This window comes from Tyto alba, unplaced genomic scaffold (genome assembly GCF_018691265.1).
Source record: "Tyto alba isolate M040663 unplaced genomic scaffold, T.alba_DEE_v4.0 Super-Scaffold_21, whole genome shotgun sequence".
Lineage (NCBI taxonomy): Eukaryota > Metazoa > Chordata > Aves > Strigiformes > Tytonidae > Tyto > Tyto alba.
Window position 1 is genome coordinate 22733560 of NW_024881295.1, and position 14321 is coordinate 22747880.

The following is a 14321-nucleotide window of genomic DNA, read 5'->3' on the forward strand; positions in this document are numbered from 1 at the left end:
TTTGAATTTAAACCGCCGGGGAGGGCAGTTGCGCGTTTTACCCTCCCGGCCGCGCGTGTCGCCCCACGAGGGAAGCGGGGTGCTTCAGCCGGTCTGGGGCGGGGGGAGGCCCTGAGGTGGCCCCAGGCGGAAGATCTCAGCTGGGGGAGCGGGACGGGCTCCGGCGGTAGCCATGCAGGTAGCGTCGGCCCTTAGGGGTTAGGGTTTGGGGCTTGGTTTGCAGACTCTTCGGCTTGTCGGGGCTCTTCGGTTAGGTGCTCGCTGCCAGTGACAGGCCTTGTCCGTTGGAAGCTCCTATGAGGCGGAGGACAGAGAAACGCCGCCGGAGAAATTTTCCTCTGCCCCGCGCTGACTTGCACCTGCCCGCCTGTTTCGTCCTCTCTGGCCCGCGTGTTTCCTTCACGTCAGTGTGAAATAATAAAGTAAGTTATCCCCCTCAAACATTTCAGAGAGTAAGTAATTGCAGTTGCTGTTACGGTCTTGCTTGTTACCTGACATCTCCTGTTTTCCCTGCCCCTCTCCCACACTTCATCATTTTTCCTGATTGTACCTATCATCAAAAAACCTGTTGCGGACTGTGCCCTATCCAGGTGAAATAAGGGGAGAGGTGGTGGGGGTTTTTTGTTCTGAAAATAAATGTTATGGGTGTTGCTCCCGTACTTTCATCACAGTGTTAGAGAAATGTGTTTCAGGACAGAACAGGTTCAAAGAAGGCAATTTTTTTGATAAGTCTCGTGTGCCTGTGTCTTGATAAATACAAGATGAACAAGCATGAAGTAACCAAATTCAGAACTGATACTGAAACTCCTTGCCAGAGGAAATAGGGGAGATAATGATTTATGGAATGGAGAGGAAAAAAAAAAAGGAAAAAAAGACTGTGTGGGTAACAGAAGTATTTGGAGATGTCTTTGTTAGTAGGTCTTACAAATAGTAAATCTCTTGTTTCCAGGTTTAAAACATTCTGATAGACACTGGTCTGAATATATAGTGAGTGCGGACAGTATAGAAGATGCTGCAGCGTTTAGACTGGCTGCTTTCAGAGAAAAAAGACTGTTATATTTGTGGTAACATTCTTTTATGTTGGCATAATGTACAAAACCAAGTAAGGGGTCTTCACGGGGGCATGTCAGACATAAGCATTTTTAACTCCTGATCTTCATATTTGCTCTGTCACAGTGAGGCAAGTCTCACTAGACTTCTGGTTTAGTAGGAAGGATTTATTTGAAAACCTTCATCTGCAAGAAGATACAATTAGAATTTGCATAGTTTATTGGAAGGGGAAGACAGGCCTAGGCCTCTTGCATAGTCATATTAATTTTTATTTATCTTAATTATTTCTACCTTCTTCTTTAGACAATGATTGCTTCCCAGCAAAAAATTTTAAACTTGATCAAGTGTTTCAGAAGACAATGGCCTTTATTTTCAAACTCTGAAAGGACTACTGTATGTGGAGCAGACTGCATGTTGATGGCATTACAGCTGTCAATGGCTGAAGTCAATAAACAGGTCAGCATTCTTTTGGTATATTCTTGGTACTTAATACATCTCAAACTTGATTCATTTACTGGACTTTCTGCATAGACACCTGCTTGAAATGGCCATTTTGATTACCTCGTTGTTTTAACCGAGGGTCAGATGCATCTAGGCACTTAATATGATTAGGCGCATTGTTGAATCAGGGCTTAGAAAAAGAACTGTAAGACAGGTGGGGGGAGGATGGAAGTGGTTTAAGTGTATATCAGAGTTCAAAACTTTACTATTAAATGCCAGTGTATTCTTCCTCATCATGTAACTTTTGTTTATTTTTACCAAATATTTCTTCTGTGCTGTAGGTTAAGGTGGGAGAACTATGGCATCTATTTTCTGAATGCTCTGAAAATACTTTGGAATGACATGAGAAGATGAGTATAAAATTGATTTGGTATAGGCTGCATGAGTTGTGCTTGCAGCAGTTGATTCTTGGCAGCTGTTTTTCCTGAGGTTCATTGAATGAAGACCTATACATATAAGTTGAGTGTGTAGCCAGTACCAAATATATGGCCTTCTTTGCATGCGTACAAGAAATGTGTCAAATTATGAATAGGAGATGTAACCCTTAAGTGCCTCCATAAGAAGCACTGCAGCTTGTCACAGCTGGAAGGTTGGGTATTAGCAGTCTTCTGAAACACACCAAAAACTGTTGCAATATGCAGTCAGGCCTTTACATGGGTCTCATCTAGTGAGAACAATTGCAATAGTCACTTTCATAACCTAAAGATATCTTTTTATGTCAATAAACGTAGAAAATGAATTACTATTGTTGGAAGACTTACCCAAATATCACATAGCGTATTAAACATGTAATACAAATCTTTAGTTTTAAAAAAACAGACAAACAGAAAACCCCCAAAAAACAAAAAACCCCGAACAATATCAGAAACAACAAAACCAAACCGCCAAACCAACGAAAAACCCTCAAACAGAAAACCTGCCTCAGTTTGTGCAGTCCCTGTTGTATTATTTTCAAAATTACCACTTGTACTGGAAGAAGCTGATATCTTGAAAGAAATATTTCCAGAACTATTCTTTAACCTAACTGAATTCATCACCAGAAAAAGCTTTGTAGTGTAAAATGTACAGAATGGAGGTATCTTGTGTCTAAACATTAAACTGGTTAATTCATTCCCACTGTAACAAACATTACAGCAGAAATATTGGAATCACAAGACTCTACATTTGTACTCCATAGAATGTAATATTTTCCAGCCAGGATCCTGGTGTCCTCACAATACCTGTGTAGCTAAAACTTGAAAATTATTGTACATCAGAACGAACTCTCAGACAACTGATAAAGGATAATAATACAAAACTACCTGTGGAGGCAATCGCTGTCATGGTTTTTTTTGTGATTCTCAAGGGAGAACTACAAATATTTCTCCAAAGCCAGCTCTGGGAACTAAAATATGTTATTCTGTTGGATGCCAAAAATTACAAACATGATAAAGATGATATTTTTGTGGTTCATTGTTACTACTTTTCTAACAGCTTACAGTAAGATTCCTTCCCCTAGAGGTAGCTAGTGTATTCCACTTTCTCATTTTTTTCTCCTCCAGCAAAGGTTTCTTCCCTCTAAAAGTATCTTTTCTTTCAGAAATGATCTAACAAAACTGAAAGCAATAATTTTCAACTCATTTAATTTTGAAATATACTGGCTTTCCTTCAAATGTGAGGAAAGACCAAGTTTCTGATTAGGTCTAATAAGACAAATTAGTAGTATGTATAAACCTTGTCTTCCATATGTGGATTAAAACTATTTTAGTGTTTGCATGTGCTGCCTTTGAGGTTCAATTTCTTCAGTTGGATGTCCATTTTGATATTTATAGTGTTAGAGTAAAATATGGCTATTTTATTTTGTTCAGCACTAAACTTCAAACTAAGATGCAGAGTATTAGTCATGCACATGTCCTTTGTTAATTCTCTGATTTAAGTACATTAATTTTGTATTGTTAACATCTGTACAATAGAAGTCTATTATGATAAAGTCAATTACTGCAAGAAAAATAACTGTACTAACAGACTATTGACTGGCTGGATTAAAACCAAAAACCTGTTCTCTTTATTTAGGAGCCTGGACAATTTTAATGGTTTTGGTGTTTTAACTGTTACCTGTATCTACAGTAGAAATGAAAAATTGCAAAGTTTTTTGGAGAACTCCAAAAAAGTTTAAAAGTCTCAAAATTTCTTGGTCTTAAATTTCACCAAGAATAAGGGTAGCAAACAGTGTGATAAACATTGATCGAATGGAAGGCGTGAAATGGGAGAAAAAAGATCTATGCTTTGAATTCCTCTGAAAATACTTTGTGTTGTAGCACGGTTGTAGCCATATGGCATAAAGACAAGTGGCGTATGATCTGAGGTGAAAGTTAACATGTTTTACCTTGAGTGATTAGTATAGATCTAGGAAAACTTTTAAAGAACCTTTTTTAAGGTTTTAAATAGAAATAAAAATTTTCAGGTTGAAGTTCAGCTGAGGGTAATTGCTTTAAGTTGACTATGTTTGCCTCTGTGGATCAGGAGGAGTAGAAGATAGGTTATTAGAACAAATAATCACTTGTCATTTTCAGACCGTGACTGTTTTAGCTAGTAGTGGGGATAACTGAGACATCATATAAAACAACTGTTTTTCCAGAGTCTGTGAATTTAAATTCTCAGATTTGTCATACATGTTTTCTAAATATCCCTTCTAGTGCTGGGACTGAGACTGAAGGAAAAAGTGCTTCAAAGTTGATTTTAGAAATATATTTTCCTTTTAGAAATTTGTGTTTGTCTCTTTCTGAATCTGGATGAAATCAGTGTTGGCGTGTGGTTTAGTTCTACCCTGTGCTTCCATGAGTGCATTTTGTACACTGTCTGAAGAATATTATGTTTTGTTCAGTATCTTGTATTTCTTGAAATGTTTTCCCAAATCATCTTGTTTCCATGTTGACAAATGAAGAAAAATGCAAAGTTGTTTTACAGCATTACTCCCTTAAGCTATTGTACCCGTCTCCCTTTCTGTCATGAGAGACTCCTACCAACGTTGTATCGGTTTGGTATGTTGTTTGTGACATGATGTGATGATGCTACAGAGAATCATTGTCTTGGCTGTTTTTCAGTATGATCAATTTTTCACAGAATGGTTGAGGTTGGAAGGGACCTCTGGAGATCATCTTGTCCAACTCCTTTCCTCGAGCAGGGCCATTATGTCCAGATGGCTTTTGAATGTCTCCAAGGATGGAGACTCCATAAACTGCCTCAGCAACCTGTGCCAGTGCTCAATCATCCTCAGAGTAAAAAAGTGTTTTCTTATGTTCAGAGCCTCCTGTGTTTGTTTCAGTTTGTGCCCACTGCCTCTGGCCCTGCCACTGGGAACCTTGGAAAAGAGACTGGTTCCATCGTCTTTGCACCCTCCCTTCAGATATTTATATGTATCGACGAGATCCTCCCTGAGCATTCTCTTACCCAGCCTAAACAGCCCCAGCTCTCTCAGCCTTTCCTCCTAGTATGTGAGATGCTCCTGTCCCTTAATCATCTTTGCGGATGATTCACTGGACATTGTTGGACTCTCTCCAGTATGTCAGTGTGTCTCCCTCATACTGAGGAGCCCACATCTGGACATAGTGCTCAGATGTGGTCTCACTGATGCTGAGTAGTCTTCTTGACAAGGGACATGGTTTTTTTTAGAGAAAAGGTTGAGGTAATAAATATTTCACTGGATTTTTTTAAAAACAAGTAATATACCGAGACTGTTCTAATGTCTTTCCCATACCCTGTGTAACCAAATCATAAGTAGTTCAGTTCTTGTTTCTTGTATTTGTATGTTGCTTAACAGCTGGAGTTGTTTTAACTGTGTTAAAACTCTTAAAACTCTTGCTACTTAGATCTTGAGGCATCTTCCTCAGTCCTGTATAATTACCCATGCAAGATATACTGGCGTTTCTCTAAGCTTGGAATATTGGGCTATAACTTCATTGTCTTTGCTTCTGGGAGACTGCAATATAACAACTATCAGATGCTTATGTCTATACTCTTGTGTTTATATGAACCAGTTTTTAAATATGTGCATGGGACTATAAACGTTCAGTAGAATGAGAAACGTTCAAAATGCTGCTTTATACTACTTTAATGTGCTTCATGTACCACAGTTTTGGAACTTCTGTCATGTATGAGAGCATATGCAAGCAATGAAGGCTAAGTAGGACCAGAGGTGACAAGACTACAGAATTTGAGGGCAATGCCAGACAACAATACTGAAGTTTAGGAGTATGCCTGAAAATAATAGAACTAGAGACAACATCTGAGTGGTGGTGAAGCACAACAGCCTTGAACACACGTATTCCAAAAATGGTTAGTGACCATTTATTTGGAGAAGGCAGGAGGGAACATGATATTGCTGAAATAGACATCAGTCTGGTGTTTAAAACAATTTTTTTTTTTTGTCAAAATAGAAGCTGCTTTCCTATGTAGTTAGGCCTAGAAAGCTTGAAATACCTACAAAATACTAAAAAATGGTGTCTTTAGGCAAGAAATGTTGCTACTGGATTTAAGACATTCTGAAATAAGAGTCCAAGGAAGCGTAACATACTGCAATACCAAGAAGTGAACAAACTTCATAATACTTAATTGTTTCTATGCCTATGAAACACAATACTTGCAATGTCTGTCATGGAATGAAAGTATGGAACTTTTTGAACTTCCTTAAGCTGTTAGCCAGTTGGCATATGCCACTGCAAAACATCACGTTATTTTTTAAATTAATTTTAAAGCCAGAGACTCTTGACAAATTGACTGTATAGGTAATAGAATATTCTGTCACATTGAGCACCTGATCATGAGGGCTAATATCTGGAGTTCAATTTTATTTGGATTTAAAATATTTTTGCAGCACTAATATAAACTTTGCTAATCTCTTCAGGTCTTTGGTCTGGTGCAAAAAAGTTTTGATTTATTATATACCATATTGAAGTCATACTATAACTTGGTATTCCTGGAGGATTTTGTTTCAAAAAAAAAAAAAAAAAGTGAGAAGCCAACATTTTCAGTCTTCAACCTACTGCTGTTTTGATCTGTTTGAATTGGATTATAATATGATTACATGTTTAATTTTTTGAGGTGCTGAAATGAAGACAAGTGCTTTTCAGAAAACATTTATGCCACCTTAATATTCTGGTGATTTGTAGAATAGCATGCAAGTTCATAGTGCTGAATTATTGTAACCCATGAACAAATTAGAAGGCAAAAAAAACACTCTGAACGTAATATGCATGAGTACTCTTTCATTTTCACTCCTAGTTCTTTGTCTAGACAGTATCAAAATAGTTGACTTTGAGGACTTTAGAAACATGTATTTGACCAGACCTACTGGGAAAGTTGTGCTAAGTGTGCTAGAACCTGAGGCGGGATCTTTTGGCCTGGAACAACTTAAATTATTAGAATTGCTCCTGACCTGGTTTTGTATTCAGTTGCTACTGGTGTTTGTAGGTAATTATTTTATCCAGGTTAAAGCGGCTTAATGTGAAAATGTGATGAAATAAAATCAAACCTTTCCACTAGGCAGTTACCTGCTGTTATTGCTTTGCTGTGTCAAGGCTTGTCACTCAGTCACAGGGCATTTATATCATGTTACATAATGAATTACATGACTGTATAATACTGCCTTTTTTTTTTGGCTGCCATATACTGGGGAATGCTTTGCTTTAGATACCAGCAGTATGAACCCTTTCCTTGGTGAAAACTGGAAAATTTGCTACAGTTGCAAAATTACTTGTTGCATGTATTCTGAGGTCTAACCCAAATAGAAGGACCACAGTTGAAGTTTAACATCACCAAGTGGGGACTGGTATGTAGATCAAAGAGCAGGGTGTGGACAAAAATGAGGAGCCTAGTTGTGAAAGAGGGCCTAAGAGCAAGTAGTAAGGAAGTCACAGAATTCAGGGGAAAGGGGAAGTGGTTGGTGGTGATGAAGTTGGCATTGAGAGGCTGTGGAGCATGGTAGTGTGGAAAGTTCTGCAATGAACATGTCTATGAGATAACAGAGTTTGTGATGGACATTGGATGAAACACCAAGATATGGGAGCAAAATGAAACCAGGCAGAGAATTTAATGAGGTATGGGTTTGTAGGGAGATTAGCAACTCCTAGCTAGAATTTTGGAAAGGCAGATAACAGTACTGGATTTAAAGTTCAGGGTCAGCGGTCAAGAGATGAAACACATGTTAACAAGTAATTAATGGATAAAAGACCAAATTCTGAATTAGAGGCCAGAAATATGTATGTAATCCTGCATCCCAAGCCCTGTATTTTGTCTCTGTTACCTTTAGCTCAATCTAATTAGTAGCAGAATTCTCTGCCACTATGTATTTTCACTTATATAAGTCTCATCTTAATGCAATTCTTTCTTCATGTCTGTAGCTTGGCTTACAGAGATGGAAACTACTGATTTTCTGGCTTCCTCAGTGTTGCAGTCTTTAACCATTGACAATACAATCATCTTCTTAATTAGAAGCTACAAGAGACAGGCTCAGATTTCTTGCAGTTTCTTGTACCTCCGTACTGAACTGGAAAACTTAATTAAAATGTCTGCTCAGTGAGCTGATTTCCACTCCCCACCTCCTTCTCAACTGTGAGTCACTTGGTTAAAAAACAGTACCTCAAGGAAAGTAAAAAAGACAAGGTCAGGAATTAAACAAATAGGATTATGTATTGTACCTAATTATTTATTTCTTAGAGTGCATCAATAGCTTCTCTCTCCTCTGGCGTCTTACTGATACAACCGGATGGGAGCTGGCTTGCATCCTACATCCTTCAGTAGCACATCACTTGGTTTGTGACTCAAATAACAGGGCTTTGTCACTTACTTAGCTTGTTTTAAAATTGCTTTGAATTCCAGCTCCACTGTCTGTCCCTATCTGCTGTGATGCTTTCACCTTTTTGTCATTTGTGTCCTGATGCCAATACTTGTAACCTTCCAATATGCCAGGTTTGCTAACAGCTTTGGTTCTTTAGTTACTTCTGCTTCATAAATGAGATTACATGTAGCGTTATGGACCACATACAGTATCTCGTATTTAGTCTTTTTTATTCTCCCATGTAGAGATAACTTGTAAAGAAAAGTTTATTCCCTTTTTTCATTTTAGTTTAGAACCGCACAACAAAACTGTAAGCTTATTACTTTACAATTAAGTGTTCGCTCCTCTGAAAAGTGCTTAGACACAATTACTTGATACACTCCTACATATAAATGTAGTAATAGCAGACGTCCCACTTTGTAAACCCTTTGAAAGAAATGTGCTAAACTAATATGTAAATTAAACATGATTTTAGTAATTGCTGTTGATACGTTTTTCTGCTTCTGTCCACCAAAGGTCAACAGAGCACTCGTCTCAAGAGTTGAAAAGAAGAAAGGGATTCTAACTGATAGAAGTTACTTTGTGATAAATTTGAATTTTCTTTTTGTGCCCAGCGTAGAAGGAGATTCTTCAGTTGCTAATAATGCTGCTAGTTATTTTGCTATCCATATATTTGTTGTCATTTACCCACTTGATCTGGTCTTTTAAATTAACTGTCTGTTAATCTCTATTAATTCTGCTAATTTTCTGATAAACTCTAATTATTTCTTCCCTTTTGGATGTTGGAGAGAAGGCAGAGGGGAACATGGAATGTAATCTAAGAATTTTGTCAGGGAGAATGAGCCCGAAGCTGGATATAAGATTGTAGCCTATACTGTATAGTGACCATCAGTTATGGCACTAGTACTGGATAGGTATGCATTGCTTTCATGTATTTGTTAGATCTGTGTAGCAACACTACCGATGTTATGCTAAAGTATAACTGTACTAACACAGGGAAAAAAAGGCACTTGGGTTTTTTTTTTTTTTTTTTTGGACGTGTCATATGTTTTCCCAGATTATTGCTTGAAGCAAGGTAATAGGGCTATATTTATTGCCTTTGGGATGTAAATGCCTGCCATCCTGAAAACTACTACTGCAAATAAATACATTTGTGTAAGCAGTAGCCCTATCAAAGTCAGTGTGTCTTATGAGTAAAGTTCAATATATACCTGGTATTTTAAAGATCAGGAACAAATACTGTATATAACAAAACTCAACTGTAAAGGCAAAGTACTGCAAGAACTTCAACTATAAGTAAGACTTTGTTTATTATAGACTAAATATATATAAAAGCTATTATAATCTAAATATATATGCAGCTTGTTTGAAAGTTATTTTTAAAGCTATGCTGAATAAAAAACATAGTATTTTTGCTTTTCTCTGTTCTGTTAGCACCGTGGAGATTTCACAGCATCTCTTAGTGATGTGTTAGAAACTTGGAAATATTTGTTACATGATAAACTGGGTTTATCATATGAAAACATGAAAGAACCTGAAAATTATGCTGATCTAAAAAAAGCCTATCATGCCTTCTTAGCAAGAAGCAATATGTTAGATCTAATAGACATATGCCAGAAGTGTTATGGTCTTGGACTTGCATCTGAAGATGAAAACGTAACGCTTGTAAGTATTGTTTGTTTGATCTCTGATATTGTTTTGACATACTTTTGATTCCAGTTATGGATTTATGACACTTCTAAATATACACACGAGCGCTAATTATTCACAAGTTACTTTGTTCTTCTATTGGGGAAGCAGATGAGTTTAAATTACAAAATCTTCTAAAGAGATCATAAATTCACTCAAAAGTTACTTTTCTGTTGTCCTGTTGGAATGGTGGGGTCCCACAGCTCTTCTGTAAGTATATCACTCTTTGCCCGAAATGGAACTGAAATATGAACTGTAGAGATTTGATAAAACTGGAACAAAGCTTAGTGATTAACATGTGTCATGGAGTTTTGGTTATATGTTGATATGTAGTCAAAATACTTTTAATGGTTGTCATTTTTTAAATGCTGAAAACTTCCCTATACTACATGTAGTTCCATGTTAGATTTTTCCAGAAACCAGAAGAGGTTCCGCTTCAGCCACTCAGCAGCTCTGTTGCAGTTTATTGCAGCTCAGATGTTCTTATGATGCTGCATGAGGCCATGCTGTAGGCTAGAGAAGTTCTAGTGTGTATTGCACTCTTAGACTGTAAAAGTATGAAAAATGGTTTTGATTAATTTCTATTAATCTTTATTTATCCAATAACAGGATAAAAATATATGTAAGTAGCAATTAAGATAAGCTTGAAAATTAAATTCCACATGATTTTATTTGATTCTGTGCTCTCTGGAGTGTGCAAATGTCAAAAGACAGAGGATATTGATACTGAAAAAATTAATGAAAGTTGAGTTTACATGTGCATACTTCAAGCTTGTAATAAAAATTAGAGAGGAGTTAATTGTCTGCTTCTACTGCCCGCTGTCAGCATTGCAGACTTTTAAACAAACTTCTTTTTATTTCACCTTCTGAATTATCTGATCATTTTAATATAAGGGAAACTATATCAGTAACTGAACATTAATTGAACTGAGGTATATTATGAACATACCATGAGTTACTAATTACTGCATGATTAAAACTGGTTACCTTCCAACCCTAGTAAGAACAAAGATCTTTCCCCATGAAAAAGTGGTCAAATACTGGAACCGGTTGCCCAGAGATGATGTGGAATCTCATCTTTGGAGACATTAAAAACTTGGTTCAGCATGTCACTGAGCAACCTGGTCAAACTGGTCCTGCTTCAAGCATGGGTTTGTATTAGATGATCTCTATAGGTCCCTTTTAACCTAATTTATTGTATGACAACTATGCTTCTAACCAGCTTGACTATTTCCTTAAAGGTTCTGAGACCCTACATTCAAACACTCATGTGATTATTAAGCAGAAAAGAGATTATAAGGAGAACTGAAGTTCAGGAAGGGCATAAAAACTGTGATTTTTGAGAATATTTTTTTTTCTTCCTGTTTTCATGGGGAAGATGGAGAACTTGGGTTGGTTAATGAACTCTTCCTAAACATGGTAGATCCTATTAAATGTTCTCCAAAACATAAGCAGCTGCTTTTATTGCAAGTATATTACATAACTTTTTGAGATATCTTTTCTAAGTTAATTTGAATTTTACACCTCATTTCTCTACTAAAACAGATGTACTATTAAAGTGTAAAACAAAAGTAGGTTGTAAGGGCTGAGTTTACCTCAAAACACTATCAAACTGGTGGAAACATAGTTTCACATGGTTTTAATACTACTTTTTCTTTCTATTCATCTTCATATTTAAGATTATCCTAATATTTTTATTAAAGGTTCAACTGTTGGAATTTATTTCTGGCATAATAAATGTACAAGAAAATAATGGCTCTGTTCTTTCTACTCCTTCTACACCAGTCAACAGACTGGGCCAGGAGAATGTGAAGGTAAAAATTAGTCTCTTCCCTAATGTTCTACGTATATATTGAAAAGATGAAACATAACATAGTTTCCTTTTCCAAGAATTGGTATTAAAATTTTGCTGGTTTAAAAAATCATAAAACGTGTATTCAAACTCTGTATCACTGGAGTATATTGTAGGGGTGCATATGGGGCTAAGTGCAGAAATGTATATTCTGGAAGACCGTCCTTTTACGGCAGGCACATGACTTAATCTGCCTTGAAACACCAGGAAATACATTTTTCTACAAGTACACCATCACTCAAACATTATCTTGACTAAGAGTTAAATGATTTGCCCAGTGCTGCAAAGTGAAGTGGTAGGTGAAGTAAACTTCTTCTGTTTCATTTTATTAGCTCGTACTCCCTTCCCTATAGAAGAAATCTGAATAGCCACTGTAGTGGTAGCTGTAGCAAAGCAAACAAGGTTTGTTGGTCCCAGTAAGGGACCTGGGGACTTTCTGGGAATACTCCATTCTTTCCTTTTACCCTTTCAACCCCCAGAACAAGAGTCTCAGTATACTTTATAACAGTGCTTGAAATGCCAGAGCTTTTGTAATTTCCAAACTTGCTTTTCTTGTAAGTGGTAATTTCAATTCAGTATTTGGGTACAACTCAGAATATTTCTGAGCAATAAAATATTTTCTGAACTAAGGTTCTTCCACAGATAGCACTTCTACCACTACCACAGTGGCCTTCCTGCTGCTCTGACTTGGTCTTTTTTCCTCCTCTTCAATCTGTCTTTTCAGACTGTCACATGTACACGTTTCATTTGTTTTACTGCTTCCATTTTTGTTGTATACATCCCATTGAGTAAGAAGAAATTCCATAGCAAATGTAGGTTTTCTCATTATCTTTCTTTTTATTAATGGCCTTTTTTTTTTGCCTTTTCTTTGCTTGGGACAAAACTGTAAACTTTTCAGTTCTGGGATTGTTGTTCTTACAGGGTTCAGAACAGTGCTGCAATTTAATCAATTACAATGTTACTTTTTGGTTGTGTGGGTGGAGCTGTGTCACAATTTATGTCCAAACTCAATCAGTGGAGTTTCTGTGATTGAAATCCTTGGAGCCAGGGGAAAAATTACTGATTCTGTCACAGAGCTGATGAGTTGTTTAAAATCTTAGCCTGCCTGAAGTTAATGACAAATCCTTATGTGGTTTAGTAGCGCTAGTATTTTGCTTTGGGATAGAAAAGGAATATCTGTGAAGAGGTTTCAAAGCCAATTTTAATAGCTACAGATCCAACCCTCAAATATTTTGTGAATATTCAAGTACAGCAGGTGTGACTTTAACATATTAATCATGCTTGCTTTTCTCAATACTCCCAGAATCCCCATACATAAAGTAGCATTTTGAAATGATGCAAGGTGAAATTTCTACTTTACCAAAAATCATATCAGTACATATCTAATTAGCTTTTTTTTTTTTTTTAAAAAAAAAGGAACAGAATTTAGCAGTGGGATGAACAATTTGTGTGATGTTTTCTTATGCAGGTGACAATCCTGGCAAAGAAGTGCGTGTGTTCATATTTAAGCCTGTTGGTAAATTCTAAGGATGATCTGGCATTGGCTCATATTCTAAATGTTCCTGACAGAGGACTTGGTAGAGAAGCCTTCACTAAGCTAAAACATGCCTCACGGAAGAGAGAAATGTCCATTTTCCTGGTATGTGTGTCAAATGAAACTAGTTGTAGGTCAGAGGCAATGAGACAGATCTATAAGCAGAAAAATATTGCTTTATAACAGATTATATGTGAAGAAATGGGTACTTGCTTGGTCATGAGATAAAGATGCACAGAAAAATAATTGTGTTCATGTGTACCTCTGGAGCTCTGAAATGTGATATCGTAAAAATGCATTGCGACTGTTCATCCCAAACAGTGACTGAAATCCTGAAAAAGTTTACTATCTTAAATGTGAATATAAGATATGATTTTTATTATTGTTTTTAAATTTTTGAAATCTTAGTAAATAGTGTGAAGTAATGTAATGAGTATGCATATCAAAGAAAAGATAGAGGAAGAAAAGATGGCATTAGACTGGATGTTGCTGCTTACTAAATACCTCTAAAAGCAATTGTGGTGGGCTGACCCTGGCTGGACACCGGGTGCCCACCAAAGCCGCTCTGTCACTCCCCTCCTCAGCTGGACAGGGGAGAGAAAATATAACGCAAGGCTTGTGGGTGGAGAGAAGGACAGGGAGAGGTAATTCACCAGTTACTGTCACGGGCAAAACAGACTTGACTTGAGGAAAAATTGGTTTAATTTATTACCAATCGCATCAGGGTAGGATAATGAGAAATAAAAGCTAAATCTTAAAACACCTTGCCCCCACTCTTCCCTTCTTCCCGGGCTCAACTTCACTCCTGATTTTCTCTACCTCCCCCCCAACAGCAGCGCAGGGGGGCGTGGAATGGGGGTTGCAACCAGTTCATCGCATGT

At 37.1% G+C, this 14321-nt stretch overlaps 1 protein-coding gene across 4 annotated transcripts in view; it reads left to right on the forward strand.

Annotated features, from left to right (window-relative positions):
- The first annotated feature begins 16 nt into the window (after window positions 1–16).
- The window catches only part of LOC104363539 (PARP1 binding protein), a 51967-nt gene continuing 37662 nt past the window's right edge, over window positions 17–14321 (forward strand). Inside the window, exons 1-5 of one of the 4 annotated variants that reach the window (XM_032995993.2) lie at window positions 17–422; window positions 1354–1506; window positions 9800–10030; window positions 11758–11868; window positions 13375–13545. In XM_032995993.2, the coding sequence (XP_032851884.2) occupies window positions 1357–1506; window positions 9800–10030; window positions 11758–11868; window positions 13375–13545 (663 nt within the window). In that variant the 5' untranslated portion in view covers window positions 17–422; window positions 1354–1356. The remainder of the gene's footprint in view (window positions 423–1353; window positions 1507–9799; window positions 10031–11757; window positions 11869–13374; window positions 13546–14321) is intronic. The other 3 variants (XM_032995986.2, XM_032996002.2, XM_032996011.2) reach the window with 3 other exon arrangements.